At 37.0% G+C, this 23,830-nt stretch overlaps 1 protein-coding gene across 1 annotated transcript in view; it reads left to right on the plus strand.

The window, feature by feature from the left end:
- Nucleotides 1-1,477: 1,477 nt before the first annotated feature.
- The window catches only part of tmie (transmembrane inner ear), a 37,668-nt gene continuing 15,315 nt past the window's right edge, over nucleotides 1,478-23,830 (plus strand). The window contains exons 1-3 of the mRNA XM_051916997.1: nucleotides 1,478-1,960; nucleotides 12,639-12,756; nucleotides 13,264-13,413. Of these exons, the coding sequence (XP_051772957.1) occupies nucleotides 1,814-1,960; nucleotides 12,639-12,756; nucleotides 13,264-13,413 (415 nt within the window). The 5' untranslated portion in view covers nucleotides 1,478-1,813. The remainder of the gene's footprint in view (nucleotides 1,961-12,638; nucleotides 12,757-13,263; nucleotides 13,414-23,830) is intronic.

The raw sequence follows: 23,830 nt of genomic DNA on the forward strand, positions 1-23,830 counted from the left end.
ACCTAAAAAATGGACAGTTTAGGGCAAAATAAGTCTAAAAAGCAAATAAATAAATTGTACATTATTCAACAAATATTTAGCCTAATTTTGTATTAACCTGGTGTAGAAAGTTTGAAGGTGTTTTGACAAGCCGACCCTTTTTTAGATGTCAATAAAAGGTGGATTATGATGGTCCAATGGCCATGAACGGACGAGTTTTAGTGTTCATATTGGACAATTTTCCTCATATTCTCCATTGTTGCAGCTCCTCTCTTCCCAGTCTGTCAGTAACGCTCTGTTTAGTTTCTGTCTCTGTGAAGCCCCTCCTTCTGAAAAGCACATTGTGCTCTGATTGGTCGGCTGGAGCAGTGCTTCAAGCGTATTTGGGAATGTCCTGCCCCTTACCATAACCACCAGTTTCAACACACTACTAACTAAGGGGCCATTTACACGACACCGTTTTCAATTAAAAATGGAAACCTTTTTATGCGTTTTGGCCGTTCATTTTCACGACAGCGGCATTTTGGTGGCCTGAAAACGCAAACTTTTGAAACTGGGTTTCAAAGTGCAAGTTTGCCATGTAAACAACAAAAACGTGAATCTGTGAAAATGATGACTTCATGCACATGCGCATTATATGTTCAGTCTATAGTGTTTCATCGCCATCTAATGGCCTGCCAGCAGAATGCAGCGTTTTTAGACATTTTCACGGATTCGTATGAATGGAGATAGTTTTGAAAATGGTGTCGCCTGTATGCGGAAAACTCAAAGGAAAAACGTCTCCGTTTTAAGCATATCGTTGTCGTGTAAACATACCCTCACTCAACCAGGCCCCGCTCCACTCTGCGTATGAATTATTTAAATGAGGAATATTGTGACGTGTTCATTCCCAGAAGAAAACTCAATGTTTCAGGGAGTTCAGAATCAGTGTGCACAGTGATAGAGAGAATAACTCCCTTTGTAGGGACTTTGTGTTTTGAAACTTTGCAGAGCTTTTTCATGCTCAAACAGCAACATTACACACTAAATAAAGATGAACGTGGAAAAAAGCAGAATAGCTCCTAAAGCCGTGACACACCAAGTCACATGAGCCCTTTTTTCTAAGAGTTTATGGAGCTGGTTATGTGATGCAACCAGTCAAAAATGTATTTGTTTACAAATTATGCACAATGATTTAAGGTGTTTTGAACTGTGCAAAAATATGTCTTAATTAATAATATGCCGCTGTGCAAAGAAATGAAGATTAAAAACTTGGTGTTTTACTGCCACTAGTGTTCATTTCAGCTGAAAACCACAGCGAATTTTTGCAAATATGTAGGTAGAGGCATGTTTTTACAGTGAGGCTATTTTAGAAAAAAGCAAAAAATGTCAGTATTTAACAGTAGACATTTGCTTTCAGTAAATTCTCCTTATCTCAGTGGACAGCTGAACAACTCGTTCACGTAATTATTGGAAAACCTGTTGGCCAGGCGTTGTATTAACATGAATGCGTGATCAAAATACAGAGTGTCTCCAGAGTGTCACACAACTCCTCTGATCTCATTGTGTCCTTCCGTGTAACTCCCTTCCCCCCACAACTCTCGTAACCTCTCTGTGCTCCGGGTGGCAAGGCTGTAAACGACACCAGGGCTATTAATTAATTAATGGCCTTTAGCCGAGTGGCTGGCTCGTAGTGTCCCTGTGGAGGGCTGGAAGATTGGGAGCAGTAGGACAGAGACCAGAGCAGCGTTAATGTAGGGGAGGAGGTGGTGGATATTTCGCACTGATCGACTATCAATCACCTGGACTATTGTGGTCCTGCGCAGTTTTCCGGGCAGAAGCAGCAGGGGGAGGGATGAGGCGTGGGAGAAGAAGAGGGAAAATGGCGATGGAGGGGCCTAGGCATCAACCGCCAAGCCTCGTCCCATTGCTGATGAGCGTGACGGCGGTGTTGATCTCACACCACGTCTTCAATGCGGCTGCCCAGATACCAGACCCAGAGGTAAGAGCTGCTTGGATTTTATGGCCCTTAAACTGCACTGTTGCTGTTGTTCTCTTTGTATCAGGCTAGCGTGAACTGCTTTTCAGTTTTATGGCACTGAATGCATTTACAGACAAAACTGCAGCGATCCGGATGGCTTTTTGAAAGCAGTGGCCACATGAGGTTAAAACGCATGTAGTCCTGCAATAGATTTCTCTAATTACATCTCAAAGTTAGCGCTTATGGTATTTCAGAAACATTTACTGACAAACGCCGCTGTACAGTTATATTGCTATTAAGTGCAGTAGTGCAAGGACACTATGTTGCATCTGTCAGACAAAAAGATATAAAGAAAATATAAATAAATTCGTCCTTGGTTGCTTCAATTTCCTGTGAGTTTAGTTACATTAGAGCTCAGTTTCCTGAAAGGTCAGTTCCTCGAAGTTTCCAGAATAAATTAATAGATTCATGATGTGCATAGCAAACATTCAGGTTTCTCTTTTTCACACAAAGTGTTGGAAGAAACTAATGGAATAGAAGAAGTGGATAATGGCTTAAACTTCAACTTTGAAGGTCATTATTGACACAAAAGATCTCGCCAGCAGCATCTTTCTGTAGGACTTCGAAACCGAGTTGCCACTGGAAGAATTATTAGTGGTTGCTTGCTAAGACGAGTTACACTATTACTATTCCTTACTTTTAGAGATTTAAACAAACCCCTAACATAAACATTAACGTCAAAATGAAACGGCAGTCACAACACCAGTTTTATGGTATCCTTGTTTCAGTGTGAATTTATGTTCAGGAATTTTATTTTTATGTATTTATTGGGCCGATTAAGCATTTTTTAACTGATTGGTATCGGTTATCCTTAGTCTCGCATAGCCAGACGTTCAGACTGACGGCAGAAGATCCGGACATTATCGCAGCTTTCACTGGCCAAGGACCGCCCAAGAGGACGTTTGACTGAAATGTAATGCAACCAATCACAGTTCGTTTTGTTCCGCATCATGTTTAGGGGTGTGAAAATGTAAAGTTGATGTCCCTACAATAACAGACCGGCGTGCATCTAATAAATTATTCATTCAAGAACGTTGTGCAAGTTCACTGCAACAATGGCGCACTTCACATACTTTTGAAAATACAGCGTTTAGTTGGTCCTGGTAAGCACTCCTTCTTCTTCTTCTACGAGGGGGTTTGGCATCATGACATTTGTTTCCAGGCGGACTGTTAAAGAATGTGACACACATCTCTCGGACATCCTGTAGAATTCAACCAATCAGATGAAGACTTCGAAAATCCTAAAGTGTTTCCAGTTAAGTTTGCCATATGCATCAGATGTTCAGCCAACGGTCAGTGGGCGTGACGTCCTAAGCTTGCAGTAGGTGGCGGTATGCATATTTAAGGGGGTTTACCAACCACCATTAAAAGAAAAAGAAGAAGCTCAAATGTGTGTGCTTGACAGGCGATAACCAATGAGGTCTGTTAGCCTCTACGTACATTTCTGCAAATCTCTAAAAACGTACCTATATATACAAATCAGCTGAAATAAACACTAGTTGCAGTAAAACACCAACAACTTTTATTATAATTATTCACACAAATTATGATTACGGGGGCAGATAAATGATTAATAATGACTTATTTTCGTGTGGTTTCTTGGTTCCTGAAAACACTTTCACCACAGTGCATCATTTGTAAACTAATACGTTTTGATGTTTACCTCACATAATCACCTCCATATGTTTGGCTTTTCTGATGTAGTAAACTTGCTCAGTAGTTCACCCGGTACAACTGTGCTCTTGTGATGTGAAGCGTCCTGTGAAACATGAGAATGGATTTTTTTACGTTTTTTTTTTTTTTTTTTTTTTTGGTTATGCGAACATTAAGAGAACATTGCATTTTATCACTTTGAAAACATTATGGGAAAGCTACTTTTGAATGTTCTCTGAACTTCTTCAGAAACAAGTAGCAACATTTAAAAAACGTTAGACGAACATCCAACTAAAACATTTCAGGAAAAAAAAAAAACATTCCATGAACAATGTATAAATAATGTTTTTCTGCTAATGTTTGAGAACTTTGAACAAATGTTTTATTAATGTAACTGGAAGAATGTTTGTTCATAACTTGGGAGAACCTTGCCAGAACGTTAGCTAAAGTTCAGAGAATGTTGGGTTGATTTGAGCCAATTTGGGTTGATGATCGTTCATATTCAGTAACCCAACGATGCTGGGTTGGGAATGTGGCCGTGAAAGAGCGCATGCACGTCAAGTTCCAACCAGTCCTTTAAGTGCTGACATCGCATATCAGTATTCACGGCACTCATGACAGGAATATGTGTGGAAAATAGAAGAAAACTAATCGAAGAGAAGTTGTGAATGACTGGTGAACAGAAACTGAAAAAGTAGGAATGGCCCTTGAGAAGAGTGATTAAAAACGCTTTAATCATGTCGATTCACTATAATACACAGTTTATTCCTAACTGTTTATTACCGGCTTTCAGTTTGTGTCTTTCTTGGTGACTTTTGTCTATATTTTTGTCCATTTTTAGGTGTTCTTTCACCTTTTGATTACTGTTGCTTGTTTTGTATGGCAGTAGCGTGTGTTACAGTGATTTTAATTTACAACCCATTTTAACCAAAATTTTAACCCCAGCAGTACTCTGTATGTTATATGGTTGGAGTTGAGTCAATTGCAGAAAATGTTGATGTAATGATAATATAGAATAAAACTAGTATGTTTTATATATAGAATAAAGACAGCCAGGTAGATGGAGTGCAATTAAACTGAATAATCTATCTAAAAAACCCCAAATACGCAACATCAATTGTTCTCAGACACATCTTTAAGGTGCAGGCAATAGTTTAGGAGACAGTTTACATTCATAACCGATAATACTTCATGTTTCTTCACAGCACCTGTTTCCTACACCCACTGCTAATTAAACACTCATTATAGGGTCAGTTACCCAGGTGCCTCCAATTTTCCCTGCCTGTGCAATGTTTAATTCCAATGTAAAACATCTTAAGGAACTCAAATTTATGATTTGGTAACATTTTGTGCTCCAGTTGGCTCAGCAGGCAACAGAGTCGAACTGGAAAACAGGATGATGCTCATTCATATTTATAGACACATAAAACACCCAAGTGATCAAAGAGATTTGTTCTTGAATCAGCTGCAAGGAATCTGTGTATTATAAGACACAATTATATCATATATCATATCATATAATGCTGGAAGAAACTCTTCATGCTATTTAACATACGAACACATTTAAATATATGCCTAATATATTTTTCCATATGTGAATGTGTTCAGACTGAGACGTTTGAACTAATAGAGATGTCTTTGCTTGCTGTTTGTCTAGAGTTGTTAAGGACTGTACCTCAAATAAGAATCTACAATTTTATTTCTCTGGAGGATAGAAGAGAAGAGACATGAAGTACATTACAAAGATAAATATCAATATATGATCTACTGCCAGCTGAACTCTCCAAACAGTCTGCATCTCATGATTGATTGGCTGTCGAGAACGCTGAATGACTCAATAAATCTTTAAAACCAACAACCTTAATGCTAATATTTAACATGACTTTTTCTGTTTTCAGTTAGACCTACTTGTTTCACTCAAAAACTCTTCATTTAAAGAGATATTTGTTTGTTCAAATAAAAGCACCAATTAAGTGCTTTTTTGGTGTCTTTTTTCAATTCACAGTTGGTTAGTGTGGTTGTTTGCCTATACGGGTATATGGTTTATAAGATGGTTGAGCCATAGCCTTGTGGATTGAGCACAACAAAGATTCAGAAGAATATAGAGGCATAAATGCAAAAATGTATTAAATTATGTAAGGACATTACTAAAGGCCCAAACCGCCTGAATATGATGCTGGTAGCATTTACCGCTGTCGAATTGTGCTACCTACTAACACCGGACGCATTGAGTTCTCTTTCACGCTTGAATGGACAAAAACACACTAAATTATGCCAAAATTCCCGTTTTGTCTAGTATCATCATAAGCATCATCTTAAATGAGTTAAATAAAGTCTTAAATAAGCACAAAGGGTTGTGAGGAAAAAGTAGGATGCAGATCTGAGACATGTGCGGCAGGTCTTAAAGTGACAGCAGCCTAATAAACCTGCTACAGTCTGCCATTAATGTTAATCGAACAAAAGAAAAATAAAATCACTCACTGCTCTTAATTGAATAACTTTTGTAGCTTTAAGAAAAATTAATAAATATTAATCTATATTTTAATCTAAATTATATAGTAAAGTGAAGTGTGAAGTGTTTGTTAACTGCTTTGATTCACAGACTTTACTATATAATTTAGATTATATATAATCTACCTGTTGAAATATTTAAAATATACTGTCTTTATGTTGTTTCTGCATTAATTTGGAGATTAAATGTGAAATTATTACAATATAAAAATATATTAAAAACTTTAATGTTATAGTGTGATTAATTGCGATTAATTACAAAAAAATGTGCGAATAATTAATTTTTTTTTTTTTAAATGGATTGACAGCACTGATAAGTTGGGAAAGATGCCACACCGTTACTTCTCCTGATCAAAGATGTCAGAAATCGAAACTTAAATACATTTATTGAATGACTATAGTCTGACATTTAAACATCAAATAAATCAATATTTATTTTGTCATTGCATAATGATCTGTGAGTTGATTGTATGTTAGATATAAAAAAATCTGTATATATATGGGAGATGTGTAGTAGTAATTCATGTAGTTTTTGAGGGTAGTTTTTTTTTTTAAAGTGAAAAGTTAATTGTGGTAATTTAATAATCATAATTAACGGAGTAATAATTTAATAATTCCATGAATTAGATTTACATTGACGTTAGATTTGATTTTAAGCAAATCTTAATTATTCATCATAACACATTCAATGTGATTTCACAGTCTTTTGCTATTGTGACTTCACTCCAAATATAATATAGGCATATGCTGTTCTGTGCTCGAGTCTGAAGTCTGTGTAAAAGAAAAACAGCGGCGATTTCTCCATGATACTTGAACAGGTTAAGGCTGTTATATTCATCTCTGAGAATTACCATAGTTTCCTCTAAGAATTATCTCAATTGCTCTTCATGTAATCCCAGACTGACTCAATGGTCAGAGATCTTTGTGTAAGCCATACCCTCTATCGTAGGATTCCTTATTCATAAAAAAATCACTAGATTATTACAATATTTGCAAAAGTAATGTTTGTAAATCTAAAATTGATCTTAGTGGTTGGAAATCTGAGATTGATCTTACTTGAACACTATAGCAAAAGATATGAATAACCATCGTAAAGCATCTAATATTCCTTGACTTTTGCACATTACTATATGTAATTTAGTAATAATACATGCACCTTTCAGATATATCTCCTTGTCTAGAATTATTTTATTTGGTTTTGTGAAACTACAAAAGGTTACTAACTGTCTTATTGATGTCAATGTAGACATTTCGTTCTGTTTTCAGTAATGTTTATTCACAGCTGGAATGGGCTCAATACAAATCCCTGAGGCACTCCGCTCTATGATATTATACAGTCAGTGAAATAAAAAGGATTTCTTCTCATTCTCTGGCCAATACATCTATCTATTTATCTATCAATCAAACATGTAAATCTATGCTCTGGAGTTCTGAGGCTTATTCTGTTTCTGCACATTGAAGAGTTTCTGCATGTAAATTGTTAGCTTGCTTGTACAGTAGACTTGCTTAGACCTGACCGAAACAGGTGCCAAGCTCTGAATGTCTGAAAGGGCTTTTAGCACTCTCTCTATTGATGTGACACAGTGAGAGACCATGTTGAAATCTCAGGCTTTATTGAATAAGACCGAAACATCAATAGTAATTTACTTTTAGCTGAAGGGACATCTGCTATCTCCAGCCTTACTGATAGAAAATGTTACCCTTTATCTAGCAAAAATATCATTCTAATCAGTCAATACTAAATACTAATGGTTTAAGTCAATACTAATTATTAGTAGTTCTTGCTGACGTAAGCCTCACCGTTTGATCTGGTGATACTTAGGGTTGGAGATTTATATAGCGCTTTCTACAATACAGATTGTTTCAAAGCAGCTTTACAGTGATAACAGGAATATGATGCATTTCAGCTGTTGTTCAGAAGATCATCAATTGCTAAATTGGTTCATTTCATCTATAAAGCAGTTTTCAACAAAGGCTGTGATTGAATAACAGGACTAACCAGCGAACCATCGCATCTCAAATTACAGTGTTTGTGCATTTCATCTGCTACTTTAAGTCACAAGTCATTGATGTTGGAGGAATTTTCTTTCCCGACAGCAGAAACTTCCATTTTCGTTTCAGATATTTTTTTGCGCCAATTTCCCAGGAAGTGACGGTTTTGTTCTTTTGAACACATGGGATGGAAATGCTGCTTTACTCGCAAATGTTTTATGCCTTATTCCAATTTTGAGCACAAGTTAAATTCCCAACTTTGGATGGAATCAAAACTATAGGGACTTGGGGTGACCCAGAAACCAACCAGAACACAATTGTTATGCATGGGTCAAAAGGCCATATCTCTTTGGCATATTAAACTATAACCATGTTGGTACATGACATCTCATCATACAAGACTAGCGGCTACTTGTCACCACCAGAGCTGTGAGGAACTGGTCTGAGGTGATGGACTGGAAGATATTTCACAGTCATTATATGACCAACTACATCAATGTTTATGTGGACAATACGGTTCCATGAAGACAGTGCACTGCTTCCTTCGGTGAAAAGCTTTGTATCACCAAGGATTCATAGATTTATTGAGCAGTACAAATGGCCTTCAGGCCTGGAAACTGGAGACAAGAGAAGTCTGTCTACAAAAGATGTGGAGTGATAACCTGTGCAGAGGAACTTGGACAACAAATCAACATGTCAACACTGACCGAATCCTTGATCCCAACTTTCCACCAATGCTTTATATGACACATACCTGTTGAATTATTTAAACACAGGCAACAAACTCTCACCTTAAAGCGACTGTCACACATGGTGCCTGGAACCTGCCAGAGCTGGAGCCAAACATTCAAAAGTTTGGAATTTAGTTTTTGAAAGGATACTTGATATCAGTGTTATTTTAGTATCGTTGAGATACTATTATAGTTTTTTATTAATATTTTAAATTGGGTTTTATTTTTATATTTTCCATTTCCATTTTAATTTTAGTACTTATAAAGCACATATTATTCTGCATGACCTTATTCTACATCCCTAAATCCTACCTCATACCTAAAAATAAATGCTACAACAACTACTTTACGCAGTAAATTAAGTTTGAGGCAAAAGTTGTAGTTAATAGTGAATATGTGTTCCCTATACTGAAGTGTTACCAAAAACAAAACCCCCTAAAAACTAAAACATTTAAAATACAACAAATGCCTATTTCTGTGCAAAATGCTCTTGATTTAAAACAACAAGAACAAGAACAACAAAAACTCTTCATCCTACAGCAATGACATCTATGTAGACTTTAGGCATTCTAGCAATAAGTTTATTGAAATATTCAGGTAAAATAATTTTTGTTCCCATCCCGCCACTCCAGAAATGTAAGTGTACTTTCAGCAAACGAGAAAAGACTGCATTGCAGTTTCATCAGTTCAATGAGCAGCACAACCATTTCAACTCTGTTAATAATAAGAGAGGCAACACAGTGTTTTCTTAGTAGACTGAATGATGAAAACGGAAATTCAGTATTAGTTTTTCTCAATTGCTAAAACACGATTCATGAAACAATTCACCATTTTCTCACAACTATAAACACAATCTCGTAACTACAAACCAACTTGTACAAACCTCCGACTTCCATGTCAAAATCAAATATTTCAGTCAAAAACTTTGGCCTCAGATGACACACAAAACCTGCAAATACACAGACTACAGCACTGCCCAGTGAACACTAGAGAGATAAATTCATAACACTGCAACAAAAATACCTCTTATTGGGATTCAAGAATAATTTAGCAGCTCAGTGTGTATTACAGTATACAACATAAATGAAAGAGCACAGATAGAGTAAAATACAACAATGAGCTTTAGGAAATATTATTTTCATTTCTCTACTGTAAAGTGATCTTACAGTAGATGAAGTAGTTGATCTTACAAGAGAAGAAAAGTTGGAAAACCAATTACAGTAGGCCTAATACATAAATAAATAAATAAATTCACCATCCTCTGCACCTTCAGCCACATTTCATTACAGTATACAATACTATAGCAGTTTCTTTGTCTTTTAACAAAAGACTTTCTCTACCTTTCTTAGGCAGTCATCTCTCAGTCCTGCAAAAATACAGCTACAAATAAATTTGACAATCACGAATTTGAGGGTGTACATGTGCTACAGTTTACTGAAATAGTGAAATTTCTCTCATATAAAGTCCTGTTACTTTGTACTGTAATTATACTGTATGTGTAAGTAAAATAAAACCCTGTCGATGATTCTAGGATGCAGTTTCTAAAGCACAATCACCTGTGCTCCTGTTTATATTATATTATCCCATCATTTTTGCTGCTGAATGTTTACTGATGGATAAATGTGTCCAATTTGAGTTTACATAGTGACACCTGAGTTAATTATATGATGTGTTTGTGTTTTCTAAATGAGAACGTGATTAAACCACTGTAAAATAAAGACATTTAGAGTTTTGCAGAAATCATTAAGAAATTTGGAATGTGTGTGAAAACAAGTGAAACGTGTTTATAGTTTTGAGAAATGTGTCTATGGTTTGGGAAATTGTGCCAGGTGAATCAGTTATAGTGTGTTATCAATTGAGAAAAATTGTAAAGCATGTAAATGCCATATTCGGAGTGGCTATTTACACTAAGTGCAAATAGCGTCCCTTGTTGGCAAATGCTATTTACACTAGCTCCGCCCACCAATGTCTGGTTGGGCCTCTCAAGTTTTAAAAAAGACACACAGAATTCAACGTCTTCAGTGGTGCAGCAGTAGCGAGTGAGGCTTGCAGACCTGGTTTTTAATGCGATCGACGCGGGTTCGAATCCGCCTTTTGACGGAGCTCACTCTTCTCCATTTTCCCATCACATATCACATTAAAAAGACATTTATTTTCAATAAAAATGAAAATAATGTTCTAAAAGTGGAAATAAACTGTGAACGCGTGTTGTTTTAATAATATTAAAAGTGTTTATTGGGTAGGTTAGGGGAAGGTGTTGGGTCGGTTTTTATTCTCCCAATAAGGCAACATCCATTTAATAATTTTAATAAATATAATCATTTACACTCTGTTATTATTGCATCCTGTTAATGTACAAAAATACTGACGTGCAAATAGTATCTGCTAATATAAAGTAGCATCTAATTACTATTTACTCTCATTGCAAAGAACTGATTATTTTTCATGGTGTAAATAGAGTCTATTGCTATTTTCACCTAGTGTAAATAACATATCGCTAAGAAAATGCTGCTATTGTCACTTAGTGTAAATAGCATCTATCGCTAAGTAAATATGCTATTTTCACTCAGTGCAAATAGCCGCTGCCTTATATATTTACAAAAAAGTTATTTCAAACAGTAATGTTTTACAGTCAGAGGGGTAGCTGGGGTATCCAGGGCCCCGGTGCAGGTTGAAACCGCGGGGCCCCCCTGATCCCAGGGGCCCCTAAAGTCATCACCACCTTTAGCGCCGCTAGCGCCGGCCCTGATTACAATATTACTGTTTGAGTGCATTTTTAATGAATTAAATGCTACATTGCTCAACACAAGCATAAATATATTAAATTGGCTGTATTGTTGCAAACTTTTGAATGGAATTTGTTAGACAGAATCTCCGCGCCAGGAATGTTGGATCAAGTCTCTTAATCACATTCCATCAGAATCCCATATTTATAATATCTGCTTTGTCTGGTATCGAAAATCAGTCGGCAGGATTTTGTCTGATACCCTGTATTTAGTTTAGGATCTAAAACAGTATTAACTAAGACTTAAGATTAATTTAAGATCTTCCATCAGCCCGAGAGTTCGACAGAAGAATCCAGGGAAGAGCAGAAAGCAGGACATAAAGTGATGATGATTAAAAGTGAGCAGGGTTTATTAAATAATCTCTCTAAATAATAGTTTTTTTCTGACCAGCACAAATCCAACTGCTTCACAATAACATCCCATAAAACCTTCAGATTGAGATATCTCTTATTTGTGAAGACAAATATTCCATGAAATCCCACAATTATATGTTTAAAAAAACAATAGCAAGCATTACAAGAGCAAGGAACACAATAGGTGATAATATGAAAAAAAATCATTTTAAAGTAATATAAACGATTAAATGATATAAATGATAATAAAACAACACAGATGTATAGTTGCTCTCTTAAAGCCACACACACACTTTCTCTCACGCCCACACTCACACAATTTCTCATGCACACACACACACGCACGCACACACACATATGTGCGAGCACACACACACACACTTTATTTTATTTTATTACAGACTGCACTTGCTTCCACTTTCCCGTTCTTTTTGTCTAAAAATGCACTCCAATCCATTCACAGCCACTGTGATCACCATGAGAAAGTGAAATCTTCCTGCAGTTCCTAATCACTGCTATTGTTACCATTCCCTCCATTTGGGTGGTGCAATTACTTGGAAATAGTAGTAGATGCAAGAAAAATATGTATTTTTTTTCCCTATTTTCCCTACAGCTCCTGCCAACAGACCCTCCAAAGAAGCCCGATCCGGTCACCTCAGAAACAGTGGTGTTTTGGGGTCTTCGATTATGGCAGGTTGTTGGCATTTTCTCCATGTTCATCCTAGCAATTAGTAAGTGTCTAAAAGTGTTTCTCTTATATTTCAAGCAATAATGCATCCAATTAGCCACCATTTTCAAGGACTGATACCTTTGATACCATTATGATAGCCTACTTATGGCACATTTTGTGTCCTTTTTGTAGCTTGAAAGCGCTAGTCTCCATTCATTATAACTGCATGGAAAAGAGCAACCAGTATATTATTAACAATTCCTCCTCAGAAGAAATAATTATACATTTTTTTATTATTGCCATGAGGGCGAGTAAATGATGGAAGAATTTGTATTTGTGTGTGACCTCTTTAAAATGGCAAGCTATGCATATATTTGCATTCAGAATTCACATAAATGGATGTCAAAATAAACACTTAATTATTTACACGTCGTGAATCACATTAAGTGATTTAATGAAATTTCCCCAGAGCAAAATAGCATTTACAGAACAAAGAGATTTGAGACACTGCCTGTTGTGAAGGACGATCTCTTTCATAGATTTCAAAGCTCTCTTCCTCATTTCACAGTAATAACTCTGTGCTGTATCTTCAAATGCCGAATTCCACGAACGAAAAAAGAGATCGAGGCTCGGCATGCACAAAGACTAGCTGCGAAAACGTACGCCAACACACTGGAGACGGTGCCCCCCCTCAATGAGCTCACAGACGTGCCGGGAGGTAAGAGCCACACTTGTTGTCTGATGTGTGACCATACATCTGCTCTTGTAGCTGTTTGGTTTTGTTGCATATTTGTAATCATACAACCTCATTTGTATGTTTTCATTTTAGAGATAGAGCTTCATACTTACATTTTTTTTTTTTTTTTTTAAATAAATCATACATTTTTACATGAATCAGTGCTCTTTATATATATATATATATATATATATATATATATATATATATAAACTTTTTTTATTATGGTTTGTTTTGGTCCATTGGTATTGATCTGTGAGTTCATTATTGGCTTCTGTCAGGTGTTTGATTTCGCAAAGTCAATCAGATCAGTTTCCAGTTATATTAGCAATTTTTTAATAATAGCATTCCCATTATTAGCCTATCAATTTTCCCAATGTGTAATTATCCCACATTAAACTATTCAATAAATGAATGAATACATACATACAGTTGTGCTCATAAGTTTACATACCACTTGCAGAATCTGCAAAATAAGAGAGATCATACAAAATGCATGTTATTTTTTATTTAGCAATGTCCTGAGTAAGATATTTAGTCCACAAGACAAAAATAGCTGAAATTCTAAAAATGACCCAGTCCAAAGGTTTACATACCCTTGATTGTTAATGCTGTGTGTGGTTACCTGGATGATCAATGACTGGTTGTTTGTTTTGTGATGGTTGTTCATGAGTCCCTTGTTTGTCCTGAGCAGTTAAACTGAGCTCTGTTCTTCAGAAAAAAAATCTCCAGGTCCCCAAAATTATTTGATTTTCCAGCATCTTATGCATATTTGAACCCTTTCCAGCAGTGACTGTATGATTTTGAGATCCATCTTTTCACACTGAGGACAACTGAGGGACTCAAACACAACTATTAAAAAAGGTTCAAACATTCACTGATGCTCCAGAAGGAAACACGATGCATTAAGAGCCAGGGGGTGAAAACTTTTGCACAGGATGAATATGTGTACATTTTTCTTATTTTGTTCAAATATCATATTTTTTTCATTTAGTACTGCCCTTCAAAAGCTACAGAAGATACCTACAGAAGACAAATTAAGTACAATTTATCTTGATCTTCAAATTCGAAGTTTTCACCCCCTGGTTCTTAATGCACCATGTTTTCTCCAGGTGACCACACAGAGTATTGAGAATCAAGGGTATGTAAACTTTTGAACAGGGTCATTTTTATACATTTTTTTTTTTTTTTTTTATCTTGTGGACTATATGTAAACATCCTTTATGTAAAATATTGGTAACACTTTATTTTAGGGTCTTTCAACTAGTTGCTTATTAGCATGCTTATTACTAGAATATTGGCTGTTTATTAGTACTTATTAAGCACATATTAATGCCTTATTCTGCATGACCTTATTCTACATTTTGAATCCTACCCAAAACCTAAACTTAACAACTACCTTATTAACTGTTAATAAGCAGTAATTAAGAGTTTATTGAGGAAAAAGTCATAGTTAATAGTTTATATGTGTTCCCTATACTAAAGTGTTACCAAAATATCTTATTCAGGACAGTACTAAATAAAAAATAACATGCATTTTGTATGACCTCTCTTATTTTGTTAAAATAATTAACATTTTGCAGATATGGTATGTAAACTTTTGAGCACGACTAGTGCATATGCAAACACACTGTATGAATACTGAACCTTTATTGAGACATAAACTATTGATGGGTAAAAATACAAAATGATAAAAGGTTGACATTAATACATTATGGCACAGACAGGGTTTAGATTAAGCCAGGATTAGGCCTTAGTTCAGTTAGATCATTTAAGTAGCTTTTATAAACGTGCCTTAAAAAAAAAACATTACTGGTCTGAATCTTGAGACAAAACAATGACACTGACATATTATAAGATATGCTTTCAGTTAAAACAGCTCAAACATGCATTTTAGTCCAGGACTAGACTTAAGCTTGTCTGTGAAACCAGGGGAATATACAACAAACAATTAAGTAGTCTTCTGTGGAAAAAACAAGCACTTTTGGCAGGCATCGTCCCCTTAGTAGAAATAATGTGTTGTTGGCGTTTCTTATAATTGTCAGTGAAACACTTGCTAAACAACTCAGACTCTGACTCATCTGTCCTGTTCCCGTTCTTCTTCCTTACTGACTTCCCACATGGACTAAATGTATGCAGATTTCCTTCCTGACAGATTTCCTTTTTCCTTCTTTTCTTTCACACATTTCTTCCATATATATTTTTCTGCATTTCAGTTCAAATCTCTTGTTCCAGCTGAAGTGTCAGATCTGTCTTTTTCTATTGGTATTGATCTTTGCCTCTGCTTATCTGTATTCCTTTCCCTCTTTTCACTACCCTTGTGTGTTTACTCAGCTCTTGCGGAAACACCAGCGCTGCAGACAGTCTCTGAGCAGGTACAGGCTCGTGGTAGTGGACAACTTCCTGCGGTCAGGGAAGAAGATGAACCAGCCAATCCAGTCACTTAGACTGTGCACTTCCTGTTCTTTCTGCCTGTCTGTCTTCAGCCTGCACTCCTGATGGCTTAGAGTAGAAAAGGCTTTTAAGACTATATATGAAGCTGGTGAAATGTGCTGCTCGCAGTGTTCTCGAGGTTGTGTTTTGCCTGCTGTTAGAATCTGCTGTCAGTAGATGTAAGTGAAAGATGCAAGTGTAAATGAATCCTTACAAAATTCAGGCTTGAGTGCATCTTAGAAAATATAACAGATCTTTACTTTTCCTTTCTCTGTCTGTGTCTCTTTTAAAATCAACCAGGATTGAGCCCATTTACTTTCGTAACACACATTTCTGGTCATACTGTGCATGATTCGTTGGTCTGCAGTTTTCCAAAGGAAACACTGTGTCTTCATAATCTTTTATCACAATGCAGTAACAGTGGCCCAGTATTGCACAACACAACAAAATATAAAAATCAAACAAGATAACCTCAGCAGAATCAAGCCACAAAACACAAAGTTCAAAGGAGGGTGCTAAGAACAATTGCTAAGAAAATTGTTTAAGTGCATTGATAACTATTCTGTATTTATTGCATTTTATTTAATTTTCAATTTTACCTTAAATCATTTATAAAGTCAGATTGCAAGTGTGTACACTTAAGCACATTATTAATTTCACTGAACATCTTTATTATTACCTTATCAGCTTTTTGAATCAATAACTGTTTATCGAAACCTGTCAAATGACAGTCCCATAGACATATAGACATATGTGTATTTATTATATCTATACAGTCCCACCTACTGGCCGGAACAGATAATGAGGGCTTTAAAACTGCAGTAAGCTAATGCGTAAAAAATCACGAACAAAAGAGCAGGGTTTCAAGATGTGTTTAAAGTCCCCCTGTAGTCAATAATTTTATCCCTTAAAACTCATCTTTGATCACCAAAATGACATTTAAACATTTTTTTTCCTGTGAAAAAATAGCTTGTATGGTCTACACCCTTGCTTCATTTAGTATATGCAGATCAATGAATATGCAGCAAGAATATATATATTAGCCCCGCCTCCACTCACTCGTATCAGCTCAGAGATCCACTCGGTCAACTTACTGAGGTAAACGCTGCACAATGGTATTGCTCTGTACAATGACGGAAACATAACGGTATTTAATATGATTAGCCTTTAGCTTGACTATGTTATCAAACAGCTAATAATGTGTTGCTAATGTTACTCAAAACATGTCCATGTTTGCCATGTCAGAGTCAGACAGCTGCCTTCTAACAATTAGTGGCCTTACAAATGCTTTGAGCAACTCAGAACATCAGTGGAGAAAGGCATATAGTTCATCATAACATCGTAATATACACCCGCTATATTGCTAAATCTACACGATTTTTCATACCAACAGAAAAATATACAGGGATAACCTGGCTTCTCTTGAGACTCCCTTGTGCTGTCTAAAGCCTGCCGACATGGTGACATGATTGGTTACATGTTTGCGACGTCAGAAACTCCAGCAATTTCAAACCGCATTTTCGAGACTGTCTTTGGTTTACTGCAGTTTTAAGGAGAAAATACTCAGCAATGGTCTTGACTGATGAAATTGCAATTGGTTTGTCTTAAAGCAAATTAAAAACACCACATAGACATATAAACAACATTTAAAACTTGATTTTCACCACAACTTGATATAAACATGGCACAAGAAACTGAAAAAGCTTATGAGGTGCAACGGTCAAGACGTCTGTTCAACGCATTATATTTAGATAGAAAACAATCTTTTCTCTTTTCATCACCACTAGGCTAGGGCGAACAATGGGCAAGAATTAATAATATCTCTATTATTTAATGTCTATAACGTGAGTGAAAAATCAGGGGCTTTCGACAATAATCAGCTACTCACCAGCAGCAGATTACAAGAGGACAGTACATCTTCTGAGCTATTCTGAGATAGGTCTAAAACCCGTGGTCTTTTGCTTCATATTTAATAACACTCCATTATGTTGATAAGGAGCTTAATATGATCACTATTTGCTAATGCATGCCATACCTGAGCGTGGCTTAATTGACTCCTCCCGCATCAAGACCATTGTTAAAGGCACAGTATGTAAGTTTCGCCACTAGAGGTCGCTTATTGAAAGCGATAACAAATGTGTAGCTGGATTTCTATACATCCACAGCTGATAGAAAGCAATCTGATGGGACTCAGGCAGAAATCATGTTCATGGATGAGCTAATGTATTAATGTTTTATTAACGTTACTGTGGTATGAAGCAGGGCAGGGCAGAGAGCCTGGGTCATTTTATGTTGCTGTTTTTATAATGCTTATATTCCGCAGTCGGCTGCTGCCGCTCCTTTCGTTTTGTTGCTTGTGTTTATTTTTTACGATTAAAGTTATGGTTAACTTTTGCCGGTTCCCGCCTCCTCCTTCCCTCAACTTGAACTTTGTTACAGTTAAATTTGATCACATCATGAATTCACATTATTTTATTTCATTCTAATGAAATAGTCACAAGTGCTTAATATTACCTAAAATCAATGTTACATTTGCATTCGTGTGGATATATGGGAAAAATTGCATTCTTGCTTGTATAATATATGATCAACATTAAGAACAAGAAGAAATCACACAGGGTATGTTTCTGTATCGAAGAGAGTTTGAGTCTTAAATCGATCTCTATGCAAAGTCTGCATCTATATTTGTTCTTCATGTTGGTAAGTGCTAAATCCTCACTTTTACAAAGGAACATTATTGAGGACGGCAGTAATGTAGAGCGATTTGCTAAAGCAGCATATTCTGCATGCAACATACCATATTCTTGTGTGGATGCAGTCTGTTTTGAATGCAAAAGATGAGGTAATTTGATAGGATGTCATGTATTTGACCTTTTACGGCTCTAGCATTTTCATGTTTTTACACCAGAAGCAGCATTTTGCCTTTTAGAAGTACATGCAGGGTTTAATGTTATTTTAAGGTGGGGTAAAATTAAATGAACGGCAAAATTCAGCATTATTTGTTAGCGTACCCTCTCTGCCTCCTCATGTACCCCAGTTTGGGAACCACTGCTCTAGGTTCATGTAAAAACGACGAATACTTTGGGCTTTAAGGAAGTGTTGTGCTATTTAAAGGGGAGGGTCATGCATCAATAAATAACTAATGATCAATTAGCTAAGTTAAACCTCATGATAGTAGTTAGTTAAGTACATTAGTGCGTGGGATAATTTCTTGATTTCGATGTTTTTACATTTTGTTGTGTTGTGCACTACTGGGCCATCGCACACTTTCACACTTAGTGAATGTGATCTCAGTACTGTTTGAATGTGTTTTATGTAAAGAGCGGTTCTACCACACATACATTTACTTACATTTGCATAGACAATATTGATGTATTGAGAGCATCTACAATGCTAATCATTTATGCATGAACGTTATAGATGTACATGGGTTTATGAAACCTTATTTATGAATATTGAATACATGAAATGTCTACTAGCCTACTAGTTTATTTTGGTGCTTTACAAAAACCCTCCTCTAAACAAACTAATTAACTTAAAAAAAAAAACTACAAGAAAATAAATAATCAGTCTAATCCAGATTGATTATCCTTGATGTCTATACAGAGTCATGTGGTGCATATGGTCTGATAAGGCCTCATCTAAGCCCACTTCTGTGCTAGACCAACTGTGCGAACGGGGCTGTGTTGATGCAAATGGCTTTCATGCTCCAGCCCTGCATGCAAACTTAAATCTGAAGGACCAGCATTTGTATTAATCTTAGCCATCAGACCCTCAACCTGCTGTGCCAGTGCTGCCACGGTCGCAGCCAGGCCTTACTTAAGACACTTAGATTGGGGTAGAAGAGGAGAACTGCCCTGGCATTTGTCACAAAAGAAGTGCCAGGGAGTCTGGCATGAGCTGACAGAACGAAAAATTCATGCAGGAGGTGGGGTCCTCTTTAACCATGAATGCATGCCCAAAACAGAGATAGGGCATGTAGGCATTGTTGCCATCCTGTGGAGGCATGGCTGCCTTGCACTTGGGTCGACTCGCCAGATGCTCAGAAACCCATAACACCATCACATTAAAGCCATAAGCCTGCTGAATTGTGTCCACAGTCCAATGAGATAGCCATTGTCTAAATCTAGGCTGGCCCAAAAGCTCTGGCTTGAAGCATGTGAAAAATATTAAGCCCCCTAAACTGGCACGACCATGACAATTTTTGACTTCACTCTACAGAATGAGGAAGAAAAGTGTTAAGCATAATTGCTTGGTTGTGCTGGAGTAAGTATCTGCTACAATCTTTGTGCAAAGACAGAGCTTGTGACTCGCTCACCTTTTTAGCTAATGTAATAGCCAAAAAAGGAAGGCAGTTTTCATCTACAACCACTTGAGATCTGATGTGAGCAAGGGCTTGTAGGATTCCTCAACAAGAGCATCAAGGACACTTCCAAATTCCCCTGTTGGCAGGGTTATAACCCTTTGAGGGCTAAATGTTTCACCCCTTTAAGAAACTGATGAATCAGAGCCCTGTCTGACTCCGGCAGGTTACCCAGCATGAGAAACTACTATCACTGCCAAAACTCTTTTTAGCATATTCAATGATCTCGCAAGCTCTTGTAAAAAAGACAGTTACATCACAAGCATGTGGATTTTTTTGGCATGCTTCACACCATAATTAAAACATCCACCATCAATAACCACTCGATGATAACGACTACTTTAGTAGGTATTTCCCTTGCACTCTGTAAGGTGTGTACCACTTACTGAGAGAGACCCATTAGCCACTTTTCGGGCCAGCGTGAGCCTGGGCCAATAGCCTCGGATCTGTAACGTCGAGCCCAAAACCATGCTGCGTTTCCACTGTGGGGCCAGAAGCTCTGCAGCACTTCACTAAAACCCGCCCGTAACACGCCTCTCTGGAACAACGTCACACAAACCCATAATTTCACCAACAAATGGAAGTTTTATCAGAAAACTAATCAGAAAGAAATCGCAAGATCACAAAACAAACATGATAAAAGCAGCCGTTTGTTGGCATTTTAAAGATTTAAAACTCAAGCATCAATGTTTTACCACAGTTTTACAATATAATAAGTGATACATTGATAATAATGAATTAATGTGTGTCAAGATTGCACATTAGTCACAGAAATAAAGTGGTATTTCACAAAAGAAAGAGGACACATAGCCTACTTATTCAGTCGTGTATTTCGGTTTATTTGTAGTCACAGGACAATATGCTTACATCACATTTAGAAAGAGAGATCATTTATACATATTTACCACCAAAAATCGCATATAAATATTTCTGCCTTATACGGTGATCAGAATCCACATCGGATCACATACAAAAGTCATTTCAAACACTTGCTGCTGTCTGAAAGTGAGTTTTGAGCTAAAGTGATTTTAAAAGTCTTTAATGCTGATGTTAGTTGGCATATGAAATCATCTGCGGTGCTGCCATCGCCAGACTCCGATAAACTACACCTTTGTTCGTAATCACTCCCTCAAGTCTGAGCTGGCCCTCTTTGGACCAAGGTATTCGCCGAGCCAAAAAACTCTGGCCGTTGGCCCCGAGGAAACCCTGACGAGGCCCGATCAAGCCCTGGAAGTGACAGTGGAAACGCGACTGGCCCTGGCACAAACTAGCACGCCCACCTTTGGCCTGACAGTGGAAACGCGGCTATTAATAGGAAGCAGGCCCTCTCATGGGCCAGGCCCAAAGCCTAAATCCCTGAGGAATTGGATGGAACAACATCCCTTGTGCCTGAGACAGTAGATACCATCTAAGGGGAAGCTCCAGGTCCAGCCCCGTCTAGGATGGATTGAAGGTCATAAGCTTCTATCATAAAGGTTAAAGGTCGGAAAATCATTGCATGTGTGTCCAACTGGGTGCCACTAGTATGACAATGATATTCTCCATGCCAATTTTTGGAAGGAGGTGCTTTGATCCCTTGTCTTCGTCAGGAGTTGGTGCGCCGTGGGTACAGAGCTTGGTGTCTGGATCCAGTTCCTGTTTAGTTCGGTTTTGGTTCAGTGTCAGGGTCCGGACATTCATGCTCCATGTTTTTCATCTTCTTTTGTTGTGAAAACACAGGTTGAGGGTTCATTCCCTCACCGTGTGTTCTTGATGGCGTTGTACTTTGTTGTTGAGTGCCTGGACAGTTGTTTTGGTTTAGTGTCTGCATATGCCTTCTGTTATGTTTGTTTCTATGTGCCATGTTCTCCTCCATCTTATGTCTTGACCCCGCCCTCCTTGCTACCTAATTGTTAGTTACCCCTTGTTACCTTCCTCATTTGCTTCCCTATTTATTCTCCCTGTGTTCTCTGTTTTTGCCTTGCCTCACCCTATCCAGCTGCCGGACATGTTTTCCCGTACAGGGTAGTTTTGGTTTGTTTTTGAGGAAGAGCTCACTGCTGCAGCAATAAAGAAAGTAAAGGCAGACGAAAAGAAAACCACAGAGAGGGGTCCTGCGGGAGCTGGAGAAGAGTTTATTGCTGTATCTGCTGGAAAGAATAACTAAAGAAAATACTGAGTAGAGAGAAAGAAAAACAAACAAACAAAAAAAACAAAACAGCAATGTTGAAAAGGCATTATTGCCTCTTTGCTTCAGTTGGGACCATGGTACCTGAAGCAGAAATTTATCAGCAGATCACAAATTCTTCACTGGCTGGTGTAGAATAACAAGATCTGATAGATATGAGGGGACAAGACCAGTTGAAACTTTAAAAATAATAGCAGGGCCTTGAAGTCAGTCTGATATCTGACTGGTAACCAATGAAGGGATGATAAAATCAGAGTAATTCTGTCCCTCTTTCTCATAGCAGTCAGTAATCTTGTAGTGGCATGTTGAACCAGCTGCAGTCGGTTCATCAATGACTGGGAGAGGCCTAATACACAACATTGCAATAGTCCAGTCTGAATGATATAAATGCATTGATGATCATCTCCAGGTTTTTTTTTTTAACTGAGAGCATTAACCTTAGGTAATAGAAACTACTTTTCACTACAGTGTTAACTTGTTTTCCAAAATTCAACTCAGAATCAAATAATACACCTACTTTTTGCATAGAGAGAAGTGCCCCAAGTATTTAGAGATAAGGGGTGAAGAGCTAAGAGGGCCAAAAAAAAAACAACATCAGTTTTGATCTCATTTAAGTGGAGAAAATTAGCCATCCAGTCTTTTACATCTTCAATCAAGACAATCACTAATGTTGAAACAGGACCTCAGATAATAAATGTATCTATATGTAATAAATCTCAGAAAAATAGACCTCAAAGGTAACATATAGGGTGAATTCAGGATGATTGGGACACTTTTTTACCATTGAGATGACTTGGAAAAAGTGTCCCAATCAACCTGAATTCACCCTTACAGTGAAAATAGAATTGGGCTCAAAATAGACCCTTGAGGCATTCCTCATGATAAAAGAGCCGAAGGAGATGAGTGATAACTTTTACATACCTATTGGAGAAATAGGAAGAAAAGCGGAACAAAGCAATGCCGTTAATACCAACCTCCTGCTGTATGTGATCTAAAATAATGCTATGATGGATTGTATTGAAGGAAGCGGTTTAATCGAGCAAAATTATGTCGATATTCAATGTCTATATTTGGGTCGTTTGTCCATGTATTTTATTTTATTTTTTGTGTATATATCTGTATTGCTTTGTTTGCTTAATAAAAATAACTAAATAAGTAAGTAAATAAAATAAACCAAATCAAGCAAAATTAAAATGGACGAATTTCCAGAATCTAAAGGTCATTCGTCACCTTGAGGAGGGCAGTTTCAGTGCTGTGGCAAACTCTGGATCTCGATTGAAATTTTTCAAGAAGATTATGGTCTGTTAAACATGCAGAAAGTTGAAGAAAAACAATCTTCTCCAACACTTTTAACAAGAAAGGCACTGGGGAAATAGTTTGAAAAATATTAATATTGGATAAATCGAGATTTGGCTTCTTCAGAAATTGCCTTATCA

Source organism: Ctenopharyngodon idella, chromosome 2 (genome assembly GCF_019924925.1).
Source record: "Ctenopharyngodon idella isolate HZGC_01 chromosome 2, HZGC01, whole genome shotgun sequence".
NCBI classification, from domain to species: Eukaryota; Metazoa; Chordata; class Actinopteri; order Cypriniformes; family Xenocyprididae; genus Ctenopharyngodon; species Ctenopharyngodon idella.